Below are 24,626 nucleotides of genomic sequence, written 5' to 3'. Positions count from 1 at the left end.
GCTGAGTGACTCCAGCCTGGTCTCCTAAGCAACCAAATTGGCACAGTTGCTAGGGATGGTAGAGTCACATGGAGTATCCTCCTTGTGGTCGCGTTTAGGGGCTCTCTCAATATTTTAATTTTTTAAATTTTTTATTTTGCACAAAATATGCTGTCTTTATAATATAACATTTTAAGTACTCACACTTGCTGGAAGCGCCTCATGGTGTCCAGAATATTGAACTGCTGCCAGCGTTTGGAAAAGTTGATCTTTCCATTAATGAGGTCAGGATTCCCAAGATGAACAAAAGTTAAGTCCTGGAGGATGAGACCTCTGTATTGTGTGACAGAGAGTGCAAAAATGAGATGTTAGAAATGGGTGTTCTATATCCAAAATATGTCATTTGAATCACTATTGAAAACAAATATGTTCTTTAAAGCTTGAGGCGTCCTTACAGGTACGGTATACATGGAGGCTCCACATCTGCTAAAGCTGCTCTATATGCCCGGAATGAGGAGGAACTGTCAATTAAAGTGCAATACTCCTCCAAACCCTGTAAAGATAACATTAGTCAGTGGGCACCAACATGACAGAATCAGAAAAGAACTAAGGCCATGTCCTCAATAATATGGATTTGGTTGAAATTGCATTGATTTTTACTACTTTTATGTCTCTCATTCACACTAAAATGGAGAAAACAAGACTTTCATAAAATGTTTTCTTGTAGAGGTAGACCGATATATCTGTTTTACTGATAAATTGGTGCTGATAGTTAATTTTTGGAACTATTGGTTATCTGCAAAAATGTATGGCAATAGTTGGCGACAGGTTTTTAATTCCTCAGTGTTCCTTTAAAAATGACGTTTTCAAAATTCAAGTGAGGGCATGCAAAGAAAAACGTGACTATGGAAATGCCCCTCGTCAGCCCAATTACATCGTGTCTCCAACTCTATATATTATGAATAATAATAATACTATATAGGCTATAAAAAGCTTAATTTGGTAAATATTAAAAATAAAGCATTGAAACAGAGCCAAGTCGCTGTCATTTCAAAATAAGAGTCCCCGGTGTGTTTCAGGCATGTTTAGTGTTAAAAGTCCCATGTTGTGCACTCAATCTTCTTTTTTTTATAATTATTATTGGTCAAAAAATAAACTACATCTGGGATTTAATTCATTTTGTACTCTGCCCTCTATATCTGTGCTGACTAAGAAAATGTTGTAATATTCTATGAAACGATTTTAAAAACTATTGGCTGATTAATGAGTTATCAGCTTTTTCCACCACCTTTGTTATTGTTATCAGCAAAATCCACTATCGGTCAACCTCTATTCTCTAGTACTGCATACTCTGGAAAACAATGACACAACAAAAACATATTAATGTTGACATGGCCTCAGAGGGTATGGAGACAGGGAAACATGGGAGTGATTTACCTCTGAAGTTTGCTTTTGCCATTCCAGTCTTCTAATTGGTGCTGAATCCAACGCTGATAATATTGCCAAGTAGGAGTTGAAGTTATTGAGTTTTCTTAAGTGCTAATTTACAGAAGGACATGGGATAAAGGTTATCTTTCTAGAAATAAGGTCAATAAGGTCAATTAGATTAAATTTGGAAAAATTAAGTAATGTGTATTCACAAGAAACTAGTAAATAAATCCTTTCAAATTTGCACCTTCATAACTTTGATGAACTTTAGAAGAAGTTTTTCTCGATCCTGGGCTTTCTCCTGTTGGATTATTAAGGACCGAACCCTTGAAAAGAGAGATTAAAAAAATAATGATTTAATGATTTAAATGAACAGCACTGCGCCACTAATGAAACTACAGCGCCACAGTCTGATTTGAATTGTGATGAGATAAAAAGGTACTGTGAAATACTACAAAGACAATAAATGAACAGCACATGTTTCTTCACCAGCTTCATGTAAAATTAGGGCGGTCAATCGATACAAATGTTTAACCGAATTACATGTGTAGATTAATTCATCGCAAATAATCATGTCAATATAACTGAGAAAGGTCCCCAAATTAAGGTAATATAAGTATATAATAATAATACAAATAATTATAAAAATGAAATATAATTAATATATAATTAAACGTATGTAACTTTTTCAGTGTTAAAATACTTTCTCCTATCCCAGCTTAATATGAAGAGATAGCCATAATTAAGCCAATTATTTTGAGAGAGAGAGACAATAACATTGGCTCAACCAAGGGCGTGAGTTGGCATAACGGGCATTTTCCCGGTGGGCAGACGCACTTTGTGGCTGAGCGAGGCGGGCCGGTGGGTCGGCCGCGAAACGTGCCACGATAAGCTAAAATGAGCCAACCCCGGGGCCGGTTTCTCTTCCCAGTCAAGCCCTGGTCTACACATGGTTTGATGGGAGGTAAAATACCTCCATCTAGTGCATTTTTACAAAGAAAGATTTTTTTTTTTTTATATGCCGATGGTTGCATAAATGCATTCGGTGTACCAGCTTGAGAATCAGAGCTTCATACCAGTATGACATGTTGTTGAAGTGCTCTGTGAATTGGGTCAGATTGGGGCTCTTTTCTTCATTTTGTTCCTTTGCCCAGAGTAACACCTCAGGGATCTGCACAAAGCCAGGAAAAACATGTCAAAGAACTCCTGAATCACTCAAGTCAATCCCAAAGAATTTGTGAATCTGGCAGGGAAAGTTAAGGACTGTGTATAAATGACGTGGAAGGGGCATTACCTCTATTTTATAAAACAGCTTTGCATCGAGGAGAGTAAGCTGATCTGCAATCTCATGACTGCGGAAGTCATGCAGAGTGCCAGGTCTGTGTTAATTAAGAGTCAAAATCAGTGTGAAAATACTTGCATTCCATCACCTTTGAAAGTCTGCAGGATGGTTTCATTCTAAATGTAAATTTGAAGAGCATTACCTTGCAGCAACACTACGTGCAGCGAGCGTTTTGAGGGAGTTGGAGTACTGCAGCAGCTTCTTCTGTTGAACTTTATCTAGAATATTCTTGCGCAGAACTCGGGCCAGCGTGAGCTCTCCGTCAATTAACAGATTGAACACTAGATCCATGACCTGCTTCAGGATGTCTTCAGTGAGCTCCACCAAACTGATGACACCAAAAAGAAAGACTTTTTAATAATAATCACGATAACATTGTGCTCACACTTAAAACAATAAATTGCCATACAATTGACAGATTAACTTCCACAGTACAGGATATCACAATTGTTATTCACATAAGCAATGACTTTACACATTTTATACATATTGCTACAGAATTACAGCTGTAAATTGCAAAAGCTGATTTTCCAGCATTTCCACGATGTATTCTGTCTATAAATGACCTCTAAACTGGAAAAATAATGGTAAAACCAATGATAAAAGCACCAAATCTCATCCATCCCTTCACAAGAGGGTACAGAATTAGGAAATAATGGTGACACTTTTCAATAAGACTCTATTTGTTAACTTTGGTGAATGCATTAGGTATCATGATTTAACAATGAACAATGCTGAACGCTTTCAAATGTTGATTTTTGTTTTTTACAGCATATATTTATTATCTTGGTTAACCTCTTTAGTTTTTGGGCTGCCACCTGCAATTTTTACCCTCAAATTTAAAAGCTCACCCTTTACATATACTGTGTACTAATTGCCAAAAAATAATTGCCCCCAAAAAAAGTTTCTCCCTTATTACCTTCCATCACTAAATGGCGATCTGAAATGTAGGTGGCGCTCGTGCATTTGAGCACTCACAGAGGTACTCGTCCATAGACATTCAGTCTAATTTTCAGTTCATGCACCACCCCCATTGTTTCATCAAATATTTGGACCTCTAAGTGGAATAGAAGCTCAGGTATCATTAGTAAGCTGCGATCCTCTCCTTTTCGATGATATATAACATTTTATCCACAATAGTCGATAACTTCCAATTAAGTATTTAGCATACTTTTCCTGTTGGACCGCATATTTTGTTCTGGACATCCAAGATATAACATTGGATTATTCACACAAGCAAGCTCACAGACAAGTAACATTTTTTAGAAAATGGCTTAAGAATATGTTTGTATTTGATGTCTTAAAGAAATCTAATTTCACTTTGTGATTCTTTTGAACACCTTTCGAACTATGGTATTAGGGTGACTCTGAACAGTCACATTTCTGAGAATGAGAGCTTTCATTTGATATATGATTTGTCTATTTAAGTGCTATTTGAAAGACTTTTATATTCATATGAATATTTCTACCACATGACCTCTAGGTGGTACTGATTTGCAATGCAAATGTTTTCAGGCTTTATTTAGTTATATTATGTAACATAAATGCAGAAGTTATGGTTATTAATGAAACGTTCAGGCATATGTGAAATCAAATGATACCACATATGCCTGAGTTATGTTTTCAGACTCATAAGGAGACATAGCACCCCCTTTTGGACTCACCTGCTGGTCTGCAGTGTTGAAGAGGATAATGCTAATTTAGCTAATCACTATTGTTCACTGTTAGTTCATAATGCATTAACTAATATTAACAAAAACTTTCCGTATTACGTATACTAATACATAACTTAATATAAAAAATTTATTAGTATATGCATAAATTAACATTACCAAACATTAAGTATGTTTTAAAATGTTAAATATTTTGTACAATATTACCAAAATAACATTTAGGAATGAGGTCATTTCTATTACAGATATATAGGAGTAGGTTTATGCAATCCCACAGATGGGAGATATTTAATTTGGTCCCACAATTGTAATGTAATTTTAAGCCCAAACTCACCAAAGCTCATCCACGACCCGCACCAGCACAAAGAATGTGTTTTTACTAACACGTTGTTTGACACTGTCAGAACTGTGAGAAAACCTGGTGTACGTGTTCAGAGTTAAGGGCAAAAAAAGAGGCTTGGTGAGTCAAAAACTGTTAGCAATCCAAAGATTTATAAGCCACTCTCTCCTGTTCTCATAAAGGATATCTATGGCGGAGCTTTTTAATGAGGTCCTCTGGTGTTAGAAACGTTCTGTATGTGGTCAAAAAAGCTTCACAGTATAAAACTCGATCTGCAAAAGAGAACATAAGATATATTTATGTAATCATAATTATAGGTTAAGAATGTGAAATGCTTAAAAAAAGAAACCAAAAGCTCTACTTTTTATTCTAATAGATTTGTTGAGTTCGCCAGATTAAAAGGGATTATTCTTACCTTTGCGATCTGTTTCTGTGGCATGAACTAATAAAATGTCTCCTGACCCAGCCCGGACATCAGGGCCATCGTCTTTCTGAAACAGATTAGGATTAGACAAATTTCAATAAGCAGGCCAAAGTAAGAGCTTTTCATTTAATCAGCTCCTAAACATAACTTTAAACATCTCAATAATAAAAAACAGTGTCAGTGTTTGAGACTGCATGAATTACTAGATTTTTACATTTCGGTGTTTGCCCTAAACAAATTACACATGCATTTTAATGCTGACGTTCACCACAACAGCACTGCATTTGTTTGAGTCGCAGGCAGGAGGCAGCTGAGAGAAAACTAAAACTCATGGAAGTCAAGATATAAATGAATAAAAATAAAACATGCAACTTCTGCTTTGCACCCAAGGTGGACCCAACTTCTGTGTTACCTCTTGCTTTAGTGTTATGTGAGACATGATCTCTTCATGGTCTATCAGCGAGAGCTCGTCCACCTGCTCTGAGGTCAACTCGGAGTCTGCACACTTTTGCTTCCAGCTGTAAGGGGAGGGGAGGACAGTTTACCAAGATAAAGTGAACTCGTTCTCAAACACACAAGACACTGCATTGTTCTGGTGGAAGAAATTACTCCCTAGTACCTCCAATACCATCTAAACAAATTGGCAAAAAAGACAAGAGAGAGGAGACAAAGTACTATTACAGTGGTTCTCAACTGGTGTCCCAGGACACAAAAAGGGGTCGCAGGTCTGTTGGGTTTGTGGACAGCAGGTAAAAGCAATGCTAAATTCACATAATAAAATGTAGCTAATCATAGTATCGTGCAAACTGTAGTTTGGATAGCAAAATAAATAGACTCACTAACTTGTCAAAGGGAGAAAATGCTTCTCATATCTTTTGTTTTGTTTGTTTTTGATGTCAAAATATCCAGCTGAAATCTATGGTATTTGCCACAAATTCATCTGTCATTTGGTAGAGGCTAGCCAATCCCGTTCTTTTTTTATCAAACTTCAAAATTATGACTCTAAGACATTACAGATATTACAGCTTTTTCTGTTAAAGGGGTCATGACATGAGAAACCAAATTTGCCTTGATCTTTTGGTATATAAGAGGTCTTTGTATCATTAAAACGTCCTGCAAGTTTAATATTTTAAGACGTCCTCCCCATTCTAAACGAATCATTTATTTAATCAAGCACAAAATACAGCTCGTTCTGGATTCATGGTTAGAAGTGACGTGTCGGTTAGAAGTGACGTAACAGCGTTTGCATATGACCGCCTCCAGCACAAGATAACTACGATTTAAGCGCCAAGACAACTACGCTCATTTCAGTATCGCCGTCGCCTCACAAGTGTTCAGTCGATGGACAGCGAGCTCTGACAGAGACTACTTGTGCACAGGAAAATTACGATGCCACACAGATGTGCTGTTCCTGGCTGTGGTCAAACAAAACCTCTGAATAAGCTGCCGAAAGATTCAGACGTCAGGGAAAAATGGATGCAGTTTATTTTTTGCGGACGTTCCAGTCACGGCAGTGTTAACTTAAGCGTTTGTTCTGTACATTTTAAGGATGACTGTTTTGAGAACAAATCTCAATATGATGCTGGCTTTGCCAGAAAACTGTTGCTCAAAGATAAGTCCGTGCCGACTATTCTGGGAACAACGACGACGCAAACTGTAAGTAATCTATTTTAAACTTTAAACTACTTTTTAAAGCGCAATTTCATTCATTATGAATAATCACAGTGTTTTTACTTAGTTTACTTGCATATTGTTCTGGCTGGGGGCGTCAATAATTGATACATAGGCACTGACATTAGCCAATCATAACAGTGGGCGTTAACACTGAAGTCTTCAATGGAAAACGCCCCCAAAATCAGAGGGGGCGTTTGAATCAGAGGATGAGAAACAGGGTGGGAAAAGGTCATAAATCACTAGATTTTAAAAGTTTTTCTTAAAAAAAAATATATTAATACTATAATTGCACCTAAGGGAACATAATAATACAATAAAAAAAACCATGTCATGACCCCTTTAAAGCATACTTTTCTGTAAAGCTACTTTGAAATGTGTGTTGTGAAAAGCACTATACAATTAGAATTACTTGACTTGGCATGTTTGATGGCATTTACATTTGTAAACAACTTTGTTACTGTGTTAAAATGATCTTGATGTCCAATGTAAAATGTTGTTAATAACATCTTTCATGTTTAAAAAAATAAAAAAGTCATACAAGTTTGGGAGAACATTAGGGTAAGTAAATGGTCTGCACTTATATAGCGCTTTTTTAACCTTAACGGTATTCAAAGCGCTTTACACTGTGACACATTCACCCATTCATACACACATTCATACACCAATGGTGGCAGAGCTGCCATGCAAGGCGCTAGCCAGCCATTGGGAGCAACTTGGGGTTCAGTGTCTTGCCCAAGGACACTTCAGCATGTGGAGACATGTGGGCCAGGATTCGAACCACTAATCCTGCGATTAGTGGCTGACCCGCTCTACCAACTGAGCCACAGCCTCCCACTGATGACAATATTGACGACAATATTGTAATTTTTGGGGTAAATATCCTTTTGAAGCAGTAAGTTCAATCACAGCGGTGTTACCCCTCTCTGTCGGCCAAATCTTTGCTGTGTTCTGTTGCAGAGTCCTGCAGTGAGTCCTCAGGTTCACAAGAAGAGTCCTGACAAAGACAGACAAAACACATTCCATCAGTCTAACCATACAATAATGCTGCAAAAATGAGTTGTCACTAGCAAAGTGATTCACCAGAACAGGACAGCTGGGTTTTACATCTTGGAATGATATTTTTAACATCAGTGCTTCATATGCAGGGAAGAGCACAAGACAATTTGTTCTGCATTCCACAGAACATTCAAACACAAGATTGAGGCATACAGACAACATATTAGAACAAGTCACTATCAATTCAAAACAAGTTAACATTTTACTTCTATAGTGATTCGAACAATAAATATGGATTATTGTTCCAAAGCAGACTTACAGAAAATAATACCTTTGGGCACATCCATACTAACCCATTTAAGTTTGAAACCTCCGTTTTCAGTTTCCTAATGTCATCGTTTTCCAATGCATGTGGTTTTGGAGAGCATTTTTGAAAGTCTCATTTTAAGGTGTAAACATAGCAAAAATCAATGCATTTTCAAACAAAACTGATTCATGTAGACATGGCCTTAATATACATGACATGTATCTTATCATCAGATATTAGGTTAGGCATATTATTGGGTTAAGATTGGGTTATTTATTTGTATATACTTAATTTGCCTGTGCACACACACGCGTTCTTGATGTGCACATCCACTGTCGTTGTTTCCACATTCGTCTCCTGTTGTTTTTGTGGCAATTACATCTTCATCTAGCACTTCTTCGTGACAGCAACAACTCAAATGTGAGTGTTGCCACCTTATGGATCCACTAATAAGTACAAATAATTCCAGGTGCATGCGCATTCTGCACGTTCAAAGACGTGCGGTTAGAAAACTCGGGCTGCACGCGTTCAGTGCTTGAGCACGCTTTTGATGATGAAATTTGCATCACCTGTCCTGTACGTGAACGCTCAGCATTCATGTTGGACCGAAATATACTTTGGGCTTTACTTGTAGAACTACACTTTATGTTTTACGTGTACACACATAATACGTGTACAAATATACACACCTCTAAAGGCCCATTCACAACCAAAGTCCAAAATATTGCACTGCAATGATCACTTTTTAAGGTCGTTTTTTCGCCTCCTTCATATACAAAAATTTTATTTAGGTATAAAAAAAAAATTCTCACAGAAACTTGGCAGCTCATTTGGTGTTTAAGTAAACAACAAAATGCCCTACATTGGGATCTGACTCTCTGTTAAAGGTTTCACAACTACTGCTTTTCAGCAGGAAAATTACAGCTCGTGGTTTTATTTTTACAAAGCACAAAATCATCAATCAACATTTCCTCTTTCACTTCTCAAATTGTATCAGAGCAACTTGTCTAAAAACGAATAGCCTTCAAATGTTCCCACCTCTTACACGGTGTCCAAACTGGGTGAGATGCGACAAGTAGTACTTTGTTGAAAGTGAACATAAAATGCAGCATGAAACAGCTTAACAGAATATATTTTGATGTTTAATATACTGTTAATCTGTCAGTATGGAGCGGGATTTTTAACCAATGAATTTGAGGATATGTTATGCAGTACTGCATAAAGGGTGTATTAGTGACAGGTGTTAATGGGATAGTACACCCAAAAATCTTTTGGCAAAATGACAGCCTCAGTCTCCTTTAACTTTCATTATATGGAAAATAGTTGCGTAAAAAGTTGTTGGTAAAAAAATAATAATGGTGACTAGGGATGTCACGATTACACAGTTTTACTATTAACATGGTTATTTTAACCGGAAGTATTTAGAATCCACAGATCTAAAAACTGTGAGATATGTTATTTAACAATCTCTGAATAAATGGTTATGGACGGTGTCCACGTGGTGATTGGCCAGGTATTTCGGACTGAATGTGAACTTTCAATTCACATGAAACTGGGGCTACACACAAACTCCAAAATATAACAGTGGAATTCAATCTACCAGACAAGTAGATTTAAAAAAATGACTTAAATCGGCTGTTTGAGAGCATTTATATTAAAAAGCGTTACTGAAGACGATGGATTTAAAACTTGCAGACAGACATGATATAAAAGGCACACATACAACAATAGGGACAGGATTTTCCACAAATCACCCAACAACAAATAGGGATTTTATTATTTTTAGCTGTGTTGCTTTTAAAGGAATTAATTGAGAGATGCACATTTTTATAATGTTTAAGTGTGCTGACAGTCTGCGGTGCATTTGCGTGTAGGTACTATTAGCATGGTTAAAAAAACCCATCTTAAATCATTCTCATTATTTAAAGCATTGCTTGTGTACAAATTCACCACATTCAATAATAACTTACTATTTCTGTTATTATCGGACTTTAAATCGCCTCAGACTAACATTCTGCCTAACATCTCCTTTTGTGTTCCACAGAATAAGAAAAAGAAAACACATGGGTTTGGAACAGCCTGAGGGTGAGTAAATGATGACAGAATTTTCATCTCTCAAATTTATTTGTCACTATTTTGCATAATGCAAAGCCAGGCATTACAGTCACAAACAGCAAAAGCGCAGCATGTAAGAGCAGAGGCAGTGGTTGACCCCAGGGACGACAACTCAGCTGCAAACGCTCACATGCTGTTACTTACTCCATTGGAGAGAGTCAGATCTCCATTGGCCTGGTTGGATGAATACAGATTGACATATTCACCCTCCCCACCTTCATCAATAGCACTTTCGCTCTACAAGAAAAGAAGAGGGAGGAGAGCACAAGCATTGGCAGGCATCAGAGAGCAAAGGTGTGGTCCAGGGGTAATGCAACAAGCCTGAAGAACGGCTGCATTTCAGATAAAAACTAGAGGAAGAAAAATAGAATGACACACTGTAGAAAAGGAAGATACTGTGCGATCACTTTGAGACCAACTTTTATAATATTTGCAAAAATGTCTCTGAAAAGCTACACTCTGTCATCGTTTACTCGCCCTCAAGAAGCTCCATTTGACTTTCTTTCTTCCACGGAACACAAACGGAATGTTAGTCTAAGTCACTATTCACTTTGCCTGCGTCCATACATTGACTGTAAATGGTGACTGAGGCTAATATTCAAACTAACATCTTTTGTGTTTCTCGGAAAGTATAAAAGTCATACCTGAGGGTGAGTAAATAATGCCATCATTTTTATTTTTAAGAGTCCATAGTGTCCAAATGCTTATTGGGGCCACTGTATACATTATAATAATAGGCTGTTGTAATTTACAATAATTACAAGTCCATAAACAATGCATTACATTTTCATTGTTAGATGGATGTATTGCACCCCTCATCCTTTCACCCCTACCATGTAATACAAAAGGGCCAAAAACTACCAGGTACCACACTAAGTTTAGTGTTTAGCAGCCACTTTCCCAAAAAAAAGAGTTCTGAAAAACGTTCCCTGTGATTCAGTAGAGTTAGTCAGAGGATACAGCTCAGCAGACATAACATCATAACAGACAGATCAGTCACCTAAGAGCAGGTGAGCCAGGCGGGTCTCTGCAGGAACCTGAGCTTTTCAGCAGGTCACAGTTGCAAGACCCCTGTGTGTTACATGCCTCTGACTCTTTAGATCAGTGAAATCGAGGGGTGTGGAAAATCACTGAACCCTAACGAGGCAGCGCTGCTGTTAATTGAGACTGTAAACTATTTGTTGCCTGCAGGCTACACAGCGTCTGATTCATGTAAGCTATTCTGAACATGTTTTTTCTTGTAGCCACTCACACACGCCTACACAAAGTCAATAATTAGACAATCAGCAGTGTGTGCGCATGTTGCTCTTAGTTCCCAGAAGCATCATGTGAAGACAGATTGAAAATCTAAAGAATCATAATGCTTGCAAGGTAGCACTGAATTGATAATCCTCAAACATTGTGCTTAGAGCTTGCTGTAAGCCCCTAAACCAAAGTATTCAACTTTTTAAATAATTTAGCCTGAACTGCTAAATGTAAGGACTCCGTTTATACTTTGTTTCATAGATAACTTCAGTCGTGTTATTTTAATTTTTTGCAATTTTAAAATTAAAGTTTAAAAATCTTTCACTGACTTGTTACAGGCAGCAAGGTCATCATAATATTTCCATACTGAATAACAATTGGTCTTGCTACCTGAAGCCATATGCAAGCTTTGTGAGGGGAACAGACTGATTTTGTCCCTCCTATTTTTTCCTTTTAACACAAAAATATACATGAAAATATTGAGCATAAACACTTACACAAATAGTTTAAAGAGGGAGCACAGTTTTACAGTCTGAACAGCTTTGGTGTATTTTAAATATTATTTGTTTATTTATTTGCTTGATATCTTTTTCAAAAACTTAAAATAAGGGCTTTTGATTTCTGAATTTGCTTTAGTGAATATGAAATTTGTCAAAAAGCAATAGAAGGTTGATAATAAAATAATACTTTTGTTTTGCTGCCAAACAATACATCAGAAAAATCTAAATTTTCATTTATAAATTTACAAAATGACGCAAAGTGTCGCTGTCCTTTTCTGCATATCGTGGAACTGTTTTGTGGCCCATTCTGTATAACGCGGCAGATCATTTCAGCTTATCACGGCCCATTCGGCCCGGTTCTCCCGATGGCCAGTACGCCCGGCCACAAAGTGTGTCGGCCCACCGGGAAAATGCCTGGTAAACCAGATTAACAATACAGTTTCTTTTGACATGTATTCCACTACAAATTACAGAATACATGCTGTAAAATGTAATTTGTAACTTATTCTGTTAATTACTCATGGTTAGTAACATATTCTAAATACTTTGGATTACTTCTTCAGCACTAGTAGATTTTTCGCTAGTTTTGACTATAAAAACTCAGTACAGTAAGACCTAACTATTGAAAACCCTAAATATCTTATGCAGTGTTGTTTCTAAAACAAGATCAATGAAATTGATTATTATTAAATTGACAAAAGTTATTATAAAGAATAAGATTTTTGCCCTAATATCAAAGGTCTTACTAGAAAAAAAAGAAATTATGATCCAATGTGAATTTTCTTGATAAAAAAATATGATATGAATATGATAAAATATGGTAACGTGCATGTAAAATGGCTAGAATAGCATTTTAGCTTACCGTAAAGCTGACAATTTACACAAGGTTAATTTCTATTTCTTGTGCTCCAAACCTTCTTCAAACATACTTTTCTGTCTGCTCGTATGAATGTGACACATCATAAGAAAGTGTTTCACCGCTGTTCAAACGCACTTTGGATCGCATCATTTATGTGTATAAACGTTTTCCATCTGAAAGGGCTAAATATTAAATTAAACAAATTACAATAAAATGCAAAGTAATCTCTTCAGTAATCAAAATAATATATTCTAATTACCAATGATTTAAATTGTAACTGTAGTGGAATACAGTTACTAATATTTTGTATTTTAAATATGTAATCCCGTTAAATGTATTCTGTTACCCCAACCCTAGAAATTGGTACTATAATTCACCAAAGTGGCATTCAACTGATCACAAATTATAGTCAGGACATTACTGATGTAAAAAAACAGCACCATCACTATTTGGGGGGGTGGGGGGGGCATGGGTAGCTCATCAAGGATTGACACTGACTACCACCCCTGGAGTCGCGAGTTCGAATCCAGCGTGTGGTGAGTGACTCCAGCCAGTTCTCCTAAGCAACCAAATTGGCCAAAAAGGGAGGTAGAGTCACATGGGGTAACTGCCTCATGTTCGCAATTAAGTGGTTCTCGCTCTCATTGGGGTGAGTGTATCGCGGAGAGTAGCATGAGCCTCCACATGTTGCGAGTCTCTGCGGTGTCATGCACTACGAGCCATGTGATAAGGTGCAACTGGCTCTAACAAGGACAGAAAGTGATGTGGAAGGTCAGCTGCATCGCATGTCCTCTGCTGACAGCTTCATTGAATTCTACCTGGCAGTTTCATTTACAACAGTAAAGAGAAGACTTTTTTTGGAACAGAAATCAAAAAGAAGACACTGACACTGGACAACAGATAATTGGAAAACAGTGTTATGGATCGTAACCACATTGAGCTTTTGTTGGGATCAGTTAGACTGTAAGGTGTGTGAGAAGTACCCGACAAGACAGCCACATATATGGCAAGTGCTAAAGGAAGTGTGGGGTGAAATGTCACCTGAGTATCTGGACAAACTGACAGATTACAATAAAATGCAAAGTAATCTCTTCAGTAATCAAAATAATATATTCTAATTACCAATGATTTAAATTGTAACTGTAGTGGAATACAGTTACTAATATTTTGTATTTTAAATATGTAATCCCGTTATAACAAGGATCTGCAAACTGTCATTGCTGAAAGTGGAAAGTCTTCTCAAGCAGCTTTGTGTGAGGAACAGTCCAAAATGTACTGTAAAAATTATTTTGGGAACCGGATCAATGATTCATTGAAAAGAAATGGCTACATATACATATACACACATACATATATACATACATACATACATACATTATATATATATATACACACACAGACACACACACATATATATATATATATATATATATACACACACACACGTAAATAGATATGTGACTTTCTTTCTTGATTCATGTGTCCTTCACAAAGACGAATTTGCCCAATTCCAGCCTTGCTGAAGCACCCCCAGATCATCACTGATCCTCCACCTGGTCATCTAATGGTTAGACGGAGACCTGGGCAGGCTTTCAAGCCACAGTGTCTCACACTCACTTTGAAATTTGGTGGCGGATCGGTGATGATCTGGGGATGCTTCAGCAAGGCTGGAATCGGGAAGATTATTCTTTGTGAAGGACGCATGAATCAAGCCACATACAAGGTTATCTTGGAAGAAAACTTGCTTCCTTCTTCTCTGACAATGTTCCCCAACTCTGAGGATTGGTTTTTCCAACAGGACAATGCATCATGCCACACAACCAGGTCAATCAAGGTGTGGATTGAGGACCACCGGATCAAGACCCTGTCATGGCCAGCCCAATCTCTAGACCTGAACCCCATTGAAAACCTTTGGAATGCGATCAAGAGGATGATGAATGGCTACAAGCCATCAAACAAATCCGAGCTGCTTGAATTTTTGCACCAGGAGTGGCATAAAGTCACCCAACAGCAATGAGAAAGACTTGTATAAGCATGCCAAGATGCATGAAAGCAGTGATTGAAAATGAGGGTTATTCCACCAAATACTGATTTCTGAAATTAAAACATTATTATTGTGTTGTTTAAAAATGAATATGAACTTGTTTTCTTTGCATTATTCAAGGTCTGAAAACACTGCATCTTTTTTGTTATTTTGACCAGTTGTCATTTTCTGCAAATAAATGCTCTAAATGACAATATTTATATTTAGAATTTGGGAGAAATTTTGTCAGTACTGTTAAATGTTCATTTTATCAAACACATACTTATAAATAGTAAATACAGAGAAACTGATAATTTTGCATATTTATATATATATTAGGGCTGAAACGATTAGTCGACTTTATCGACAACGTTGACAATAAAACATTGTCGACAAATGTTTTCGTTGTTGAATAGTCGTTTGATTTAATTTAATGTAACATAAGATCACTTTAAACTAATGATGAGAGCATCACTGCAGCTCGAACCTGACTGAGGATGGGAAGAATTACACAGCTCACAGTCAGATGCACTCTAAACTTTCCAAACAGCTTCAGGTGATATAGATCGCAAAGTATGAGGGAATTATAATACAAAAATACAAAGTAAATACAGAAGCACTCTCGTTGGAATAAGTGGAGCTGCCGAATATAAAATTAAAAATGTAAATATTTTAAAATATCTAAATCTTTAAAAAAAGATGCATTCATTTGAGAAGCAGCATATAAGATATTTATACTTGCTTTTAGAGAATAGATCATGAATATAAATATATTTTGTCTTTACTGCAATCGCAGAAGTATAACAAATTAAATAATTAACGTGTATACAAACTACACATATATAAGATACATGTTCTTAAAACAAGTCTAAATATCTTATATGTTGCTTCTCAAGTAAATGTATCTTGTTTTAAGGATTTTTAGACATTTTTAAATGGAAAACAAGACAAAAACACTTGATAACAATAGTTTTTTTTTTTGCAGTGAATTTCTTTAATAAGTTAAACTTATAAAAAGTATTTTCCCCCCTTTAATTCAGTGATTGTCATTTAGAGGTATTTTTAAAAGATTTTTTTCCCCCTCTTCATTAGTTAGTAAGCACGTTTAATACAACCTTTTAAGTCAGGACACAAGCAGAATAATCGGTTAAGAGCAAATGATTAATCATTGCAATAATCGCTATCAATAATCTATATATATATATAAAATCAAACTGTAAATTTCTCAATTTCTCCTTTTGTGTTGCACAAAACAAAGAAAGTAACTTGGGGTTGGAAAAAATTAGATATGTAAATGATAAAAAAAAAAATTATTTCCTTATCAAGAAGACATTAAAGATGGACAGGACGCATTATCAATTAAAAAGAAGAAGTCAATGAATGAGAAGACATTAGAGGCCAGTGAAAGACATCCTGGACTCACCGTAGGGGCAGGCAGGGAACCCTGGTGGCTGAGAGAGGAGTAAGATGCAGACAAGCTGAGAGCAGTATCTGTCTCACCAGGGCCTGGCCCAGAAGCACACTGCTGCAGGTGACACGACAGAGAGGAAGAGGAGGAGGAGGAAGGAGACGCAGAGTGTGAGGATGCCTGATAGGAAACAGAAGAGTGGAAGAAGACAGATAGAAAGGCCAGAGAGTTCATGCAGAGTGTATTATTGTGCAGATGTGAAAGTAGACAGCATATTTTATTTGGCCCAAAGACAAATGAGGCTGTGAGGGACAGAAGTCTGTTAAATATGTCATACCTTTAAGTATATGTGGGTATTGATCATTGATAGACAAAAAAACTGAAAATACGACTTTCCACAAATTTCTAGTGGACAAACAACACTTTTAATTTTTTTGTGTAAAATAGACGTGACCTAAGCCCTGAAAGGCACTTTCACATCACTTGCGTCAACATTGCTCAAAGTACTGAACTTTATGGAGCAAAGCGTCCGATATAACGTTACTTCCAAACATTGTAATGCGGCGCTGAAAGTTCAAACTATTTAAACTTTGACCCCATTTGCCCCTGACCATTCGAAGCGCAGTCAATGATTACTATACAATTTTCACGGTGTATGAAATCTGTTTTTGCACTGAAAAGGCCAACTTTGCACCAAATTACATGATTTTCATGATGAAACAGTCAAAGTTCTTTTTAATCAAGATTTCTCGGTTATTGAACTAATTTATGTAATTTCAACATGAGCATACCAAGACAGTAAATTTTCAAAAACCCAAGTTAGACAAGTCCTTTTTTTCCCTATAATGTCTCAAAGCAATCACAAAGACATTATGTGTTAAGCTCAAATACGTTTTCACCGTTCCTGTGTACACTTCCTGCTTTCTAGCTATCAAGCAACCTCGTAATATTGCCCTTCTGTAATAATAACGGTTACAGAAGTGGTGTGTAAAAGGTCAGAGTGGTGTGTTAAAGCCCTGACGTAAGTCATGTTAAATCAGTCTTAAGACTGTACAACAGACTGTATTTCTGTCCCTCACAGACTTGTTTTTGTTTTCATCCCAAAAAAATTGCCGTCTACTCTGACTAAAGTTTATTATGCTGCAGGAAAGAGCAATGTTACGTTACAAAATTAATTTTAAGTGTGAAAAATTGAGGTTCCTATTTTTTGACAACTGCTTGTGCTTGCTAATCAGTGAGGGAACAAAAAGGAAATTGCTAAGATGCTAAATACATCAAATGCACTCTAAACAACAAATCACTACACATGAGCGTTATAAAGCTACTAGCACATATGGTTGTACCTGAGCCAGAATCATAAGCAACACACCTCTATAAATTCCGCTGTTCAGTCACATAGAATGAAAGAGAGAAATGGTACAAATCATGTCAAATGAAATGAGGTAGATGTGTCAACAAGAAACAAGAATAACAACAAAACCAAGAACACAGTAAGGCATTGAAAGAGCTGCTTTCATTAATACATGTATCATAATCTATACTCTTCATGACCCAATTATTCGATGTGTAAATGTGGGCGGTCATTTGTTGATTTATGCATCTGTCTGATGTCAGAAAGAGCAGATTTTGCAGCTTATATTCATGCATGTCTGTTCAAGCGATTAAAAGCGTTTGAAAACTATTTTTATTTTTACACACTTGAATCTTTTAGTAACAGACATGTTGCTCAACATTCAGTGGAAGTGCTGAATATAACACTGAAACACCACACCAGCCAGGCCACACTGAGTGATCACATGAGCAGCTCTCTCAGTCGTTCTCACAGAACACTACAAAACACAGGATCGGAGGGTATTGTCCTGCTCTTTCATGTGCCTATTGACTTGAACTGCCTCTATGTCATGAATAGAAAACTAGGTCATCGCAAACCTTTGTTACTAATGCCTTTTGTAACTAATGTTGAGGATTTATTAAATACAAATATAGATGACTATTTAATTATCTAAAATTATGTAATATTGTTATCAGATTACTAATTACTTTATGGCTTATTTAAGTAAATTCAAAGTAATTCTTGTGTGTGTTTCGATAAACAGCTCATCAAGTTTACAGCAGCACACAAGTTCTTTAATGCTAACAACAGTTTACACCTTTCGAAACTGAAATAAAGTGTCATATTGCACAAGATAAAACTAGATTGCTTCCATTCATCGAAAGTCCCTCGTAAACATGCCTCAGGTCCTTTCATCTGTCGCAGAACTGCAAACAAACATTTGTATGAACATAATGTTTGAAATCTATTCCACATAAGGAATATTATTCTCTTAGGAAAATACTTGTAATTAAATAACTAACCTGATTAAGAGGAATTTCAAAAGTGAAGGTAAGTTAAGATGTTACACTACTTCATTACTGAGAAAAAGTCATCGAAATACAATAATTTGTCATTAAGACTGAACACATTCTTGCACTGTTGTCTCGCAATGGATTTTTAAAGGTTGACATTCTTTTTAACTGGACACCGTTTGTACATAATAATGCAACACTTCTGTGCGAGACATTAAAAGCATGCTTACATACAAAAATAATTGAAAAACAGGGCAGAAGGATGCAAAAACGCGTTCAGTGTTTATCACAAACTACACAAAACCAGCTGACTTGATTGAGAGTACAAGATCATGTGGGGTATAATGTTGAAAATTTCTAAATCAACTGATTCACTTAATCAATTGAATAAACATCAAACAACACAATGAAGAAAGAGATGATGAAAGAATGAAAAAAACAATAAAATAAAAATGATCACCGAAGGCAACACTGGAACTTAAGACCAACAGAGTCTTTTAAAGAGAACTGTGCCACAAGCAAATTCATACAATAACTGTAAATCTGACACTACAGTAAATACTTCAGCCATTATGATTAATGATGAATGTCTATAGACAGAGAAACCTTGAAACAGCATCTGAGGAGGGTGAAAAAGTGTGTGTGGGAGCAGCAGTGACATAGCCCTTACCAGCTGTCTCTGTTTGGGTGGCAGTGCTGGTGGAGGGAGGGGCTCATCGCTGCTGCTGAAGGAGTCACTGAGGCCGTACACTTCCTGAAAACGCTTCCTATTGCGCTGCTCATAAATGCTTTCGCTCTGCGGCGTCTGGTAGAAAACGGAAGGCAGCGGCTCGGAATAGTCCTCCATAAACTGCATATATTGCAGGACTGTGTGATGGAGTGAAAAGTAAACAGGTTAAACCAGAAAACAGTCCGGCAGGTGCACAGCACAACTAAACAAACCCATACACCCCGATTTGATTTCAAGAGGCACTGCGGCAAATCTACAGGAAGAGGGCATGAACTGACATTTTACTGCATTGACTGAATTGATAAACTTTTTGTGTGTGTTTAGCATTCAATAAACAGAATTTAATTGACTGATTTTGCATGCACTAGTGAATGTTGATTTTAATCGGAATTTGGTCATTTTCAATTGCGCATATGTTATGGAAATGCATTACATTTATTATACCAATATTCTGGTTAATAAAAATCAAAATAAGACAGTTGGCTTATGCATGTGTTAAGCAGAATTATCTGGGTCATGTAAACACTTTATCCATAATATATTTAGGTTCCAATTCAATTTATTTGATTTTTTCCTAAATAACTGTGTTATCTGTTAACATTTTTCTGGATTCCAAGTTTTTTTTATATTAAAAGTTTATCATGCAAATTGTGTCATATAAAAAAATAAATCCTAAAAATTTAATCAAATTAAAATGTCATAATGTTCAACAAAACTGCAATTACTTTTGTCAAATAAAGTGCTGCACAACAGAGCTTCACAGTATAAATGAAAACATTAATAGAAAAATAAAAATAATATTTAAAACAATAAATATACATATTTAATAAAAACAATCAAATATTAAATGATTGTTACTAATATTGTTATTATTACTACTATATTCAATATTATATCTTTCTATATAACACTAGTATACAGCTCCGGAATAAATTAAGAGACCACAGCAAAATTATCAGTTTCTTTAGGCATTTAGGTATTGTTTTAGTAAAAAGAACATTTTTGTTTTATTCTATAAAGAACAGACAACATTTCTCCCAAATTCTAAATATAAATATTGTCATTTAGAGCATTTTTTTTGCAGAAAATTACAACTGGTCAAAATAACAAAAAAGATGCAGTGTTTTCAGACCTTGAATAATGCAAAGAAAACAAGTTCATATTCATTTTAAAATATGAATAATAATGTTTTAACTTAATAATTTTAATGAAAATTTTGCAGTGGTCTCATTTGTTTCCAGGGCTGTATCACTTTTATTTTTGCTGGAAAACTCAGTAAAGTCATTAATTCAGAGGCGCACCGCACATGAAGACTATATTTTTATGTAAAGGTGCTATATGTAAAATTGACAACAAGCGTTTGAAATTGTAACGCAGTCCAAATTCAAAATATTGGAGAGTTGTGCTCATGTGGGGCTGCAACTAATGATTATTTTGATAATCGATTAATCTAACGATTATTAGACTATTCTGCGATTATTGCAACAATTAATCATTTGCTCTTAACCGATTATTCAGCTTGTGCCCCGACTTAAAAGGTTGTATTAAACGTGTTTACTAACAATAAAGAGGACAAAATCATCTCTAAATGACAATCACTGAATTAAAGGGAAAAAATACATTTTATTAAGTTTAATTCAGTAAAGAAATTCACAGCAAAAAAAAAAAACTATTGTTATCAAGTGTTTTTGTCTTGTTTTCCATTTAAAATTGTCTAAAAATCCTTAAAACAAGATACATTTACTTGAGAAGCAACATATAAGATATTTAGACTTGTTTTAAGAGAATGTATCTTATATATGTGTAGTTTGTATACACGTGTATTATTTACTTTGTTATACTTCTGCAAGTGCAGTAAATACAAAATATACTTATATTCAAGATTCTCTAAAAGCAAGTATAAATATCTTAAATGCTGCTTCTCAGATGTTTTAAAATATCTGTATTTTTAATATTATATTCAACATTCTCAGATAACAATTTTTTCTTCTGCAGTATAGTTCCTAAAGTAAATGTACATTGTTTTAAATTAGTTTTAGATCATTTTTATTGGAAAACAAGCCAAAACAAATCATAAACGTATTTTGTTGCAGTGTATAATGGCGCGAAGACTTCCACTCTCACCGTTCTGTTCAATTCAATCCATCTTTAACTCACAAAAAACAAATTCTCTATTATTAATAAAGCTGCAAATTGCCAATTTTCTTCACGATAAGAAATGCACAGTGACATATAATGATTCAATAAGTCGCGAGCCATCACGTTTGAATCTATCTGCAGCAAGTGCGCATCCTCGAGGGACGAGCATTCCCGTGCCAGAGTGTGCATCAGCCAGGTGCAGTTTCAATCTCTCCCCCTTAGATCAGGACATTTGCGCAACTCGTAGAAGAGGCGCTGACCACAGAGAGAAATGCCAGTTTCGGAGTTTGTAGTTAATTACATGACCAGCTTCCATATTATTTGAACTTTAATAAAGCTATAATGCATTAAATATAACTGCATTTAGATATAACACAGGGGTGTTTCCTTTAAAGTGCTCCGGCTCCGCTTATTCCACAACGAGTGTGCTTCTGTATTTACTTATTTGTTATATTTGAATAATTCCCTTGTACTTTGTGATATACATAAGATGAAGTTATTTGGAAGGTTTAGAGTGCACCTGGACTGTGATCCGTGTAATTCTTGCTCTCCTCAGTCAGGCTGCAGTGCTGCTGCAGTGATGCTCTCGCACATCATCATTAGTTTAATGTGATCTCATGTTACGTTAAATGAGATCAAAAGACTATTCGACAATGAACATTTTTGTTGACAATTTTTTTTATTGTCGACGTTGTCGATAACATCAACTAATCGTTTCAGCCATAGCGGGTTGCCAGAATGTTGACATGCTAATTGGCCAACTCAGCATCCATTTTAAAGGATTTCTGGGCTTTAAGCTGTCTGCATCTTCCAAAGGCATCTCCAATATTTATCCTTGTTTTACTATGCCTCTGGTCATGGTGGTTTTTAGATAAATGGCAAGGCTTTTTAGGGCTGGTGGAATCTGTTATCTCTGATCCAGTTCTTTTGCTGGCTTCCATGTTGTTTGTATGCAAACTTGTTCAGTTCTGGCAACCTGGTGGTGTCAAAATACTATTGGTGAGTGGGTAGTGGGCGGGATCACACAGGCCAAAACATAAACAGAAATTCCGGCCCGGAATGGAAACTTCAAAGTAGAATATACTGGCTGTAGCATTGTTATCGGAGAAGCCAGTATTTCAACTTAGCATGTTTCCTAATCCTCTAATGACATATTATGGTCATTTTATGATTTAGTACAGTAAAAATATTACATATAGCACCTTTAAATAAAAATGGAATCCCTTTTGCAGTTTGATAATCACACTTGGCCATAACTGTATTTGATTAATTGATAGATATTCAATAATTTTATCCCAAATTAGTCAAATTCCACATTTTACTCTGAATTCGATTATGACTCAATTCCACTATTCCGTTTTTTGCAGACTTTCTCCTTAGATATTGGTATAGTTCTCTAAAAATGATAACTGTCATATTCCAAATAAACATGTGAAGATGAGTGTTCCATTAGAGTATATCATAGGGCCCTATATATACTCTAATGGATCATTTATCCAGAACTATACCAATATCTAAGGAGAATGTCTCTACTAAGATGCCAATAATCTTAAAGGCTTCAACAGAATATGGACCTTAATCGGAAAATGTGCATGCAAACATAGTGATTGTAATTCTGACTTTTTAAAGGGTAAAAGTCAAGATGAAATGAAAATCTTGTATGTGACCTTCCCCTAAACTTTTCTGCAGACTATGACATAATTCAAATGCCCCTCCCCTCCCAACGAGAGTCTTTCAGCACAAGCTCATTTCCTGTCGGCTTGGGTGAGGCCTTGACAGTATTTAACCAGAGATTTCTACAACAAAAGCATTATTCCATCTGACCTCACACTGTAGCACGGAGGGGCTTTACAGAGAGAAACTGTTGAAAAGCTGCCTTTGCCATATGGCGTCATATATAGCACACATTACATAAGGCATTTGGAGAATAGTGCAAACAGCTTAGTCTGTGTACAACCAGAAAACAAATGGCTCAAACTAGTTCTTCGGGAGAAGTTCATAAAGATAAAAGCCAGTTTTAAAAATTCTTTGACAGCTCAAATTCTCGAGGATTTAAAAAAAAAAAAAAAAAGAATAAGAAAATTCTGTCATCAATTAACAACCTTGATTTTGTTTCAGACTAGTATGACTTTCATTCTTCTGTAGAACACAAAAAAAGATCTTAGGCAGGATGTTAGCCGTAGTCCACATTTACTTTCATTGTATCTTTTTTCCATACAATGAAAGTGAATGGTTCCACAGATGAAAGAATGTCATAGGGGTTTGGAGCAACATTAAGGTGAGTAAAAGATGGCAGATTTGTGGGTGAACTAGCCCTTTAAGTACTTAAACCAACCTTTCTAATGCATTTCTAATGCCGCGATTTGCTAAATCATAAATGACACACACTTGAATTCCTCATACTTACTATGTCGACTCTTCTTTTCCGGCAGGGGCGGGGGGCTCAGGGGTATGTGAGAGTTCTGAGCAGGGCTGAAGTTTCCCATAAATACTCCAGCGTTCGAGGGTGTCATTGATGTGAAGAGGGGGAAGGGTGGAGTCTGCATGTCCTCATCTGGAATGTTGTCATATTGAGAGTAGAGCCGTTCCACTGGCGGCAGAGGTGGACGCCGTTCCTTCTTCGGGAGAGCGGGTGGTATTAATTGAAGCTGGACAGGGAAGGGGGATGATTCATGATGAGACTCAGGGAGAGGGCTTAGACAACTCCCTGTGTGTGTGGAAGAGATCTGATCGATGCTAGACAGGTCCTGATGCAGGAAGTCGTAGTCTGGATCGTAGGTCTCTGCTGTGTCTGGGTAAATTGGGGGACAAAACAGAGAGCACAAAGTATTGTTCATTTTGTTTATTTGCATACCATTGTTTTGGTCAACTTCATAATGCGTCAGAATACATGCCCGGTTTTAATGCTTTCTCACCAAGTGATGATATACTACTGACATAATTAATAGAAAATATACACCAGCATCTCTTTGCATTAATATTTCATATAAAAATATTGCTTTCCGTAGTGGTGTGTTTGCACTGTAAGGAATGACAGAACACTCTAAATAAGCCTGACAGAGCGTTAAACCATACCAACACATAATGCACCAGGTTAA

At 36.2% G+C, this 24,626-nt stretch overlaps 1 protein-coding gene across 3 annotated transcripts in view; it reads right to left on the bottom strand.

The window, feature by feature from the left end:
- rapgef1a (Rap guanine nucleotide exchange factor (GEF) 1a) overlaps positions 1-24,626 on the bottom strand; it is a 48,094-nt gene that overhangs the window by 4,527 nt on the left and 18,941 nt on the right. Inside the window, exons 9-24 of one of the 3 annotated variants that reach the window (XM_052094666.1) lie at positions 23,936-24,319; positions 19,330-19,526; positions 16,329-16,493; positions 10,423-10,515; positions 7,778-7,854; positions 5,599-5,704; positions 5,178-5,253; positions 4,950-5,034; positions 4,757-4,849; positions 2,892-3,077; positions 2,702-2,786; positions 2,484-2,578; positions 1,655-1,733; positions 1,417-1,518; positions 435-532; positions 184-312 (exon numbers count right to left, since the gene is read on the bottom strand). In XM_052094666.1, coding sequence (XP_051950626.1) covers positions 184-312; positions 435-532; positions 1,417-1,518; positions 1,655-1,733; positions 2,484-2,578; positions 2,702-2,786; positions 2,892-3,077; positions 4,757-4,849; positions 4,950-5,034; positions 5,178-5,253; positions 5,599-5,704; positions 7,778-7,854; positions 10,423-10,515; positions 16,329-16,493; positions 19,330-19,526; positions 23,936-24,319 — 2,050 coding nt within the window. The remainder of the gene's footprint in view (positions 1-183; positions 313-434; positions 533-1,416; positions 1,519-1,654; positions 1,734-2,483; positions 2,579-2,701; positions 2,787-2,891; positions 3,078-4,756; positions 4,850-4,949; positions 5,035-5,177; positions 5,254-5,598; positions 5,705-7,777; positions 7,855-10,422; positions 10,516-16,328; positions 16,494-19,329; positions 19,527-23,935; positions 24,320-24,626) is intronic. The other 2 variants (XM_052094667.1, XM_052094668.1) reach the window with 2 other exon arrangements.

Source organism: Xyrauchen texanus, chromosome 27 (genome assembly GCF_025860055.1).
Source record: "Xyrauchen texanus isolate HMW12.3.18 chromosome 27, RBS_HiC_50CHRs, whole genome shotgun sequence".
Lineage (NCBI taxonomy): Eukaryota > Metazoa > Chordata > Actinopteri > Cypriniformes > Catostomidae > Xyrauchen > Xyrauchen texanus.
Note: the sequence above shows the minus strand (reverse complement) of the source record. Positions and strands in the feature narration are given on the sequence as shown.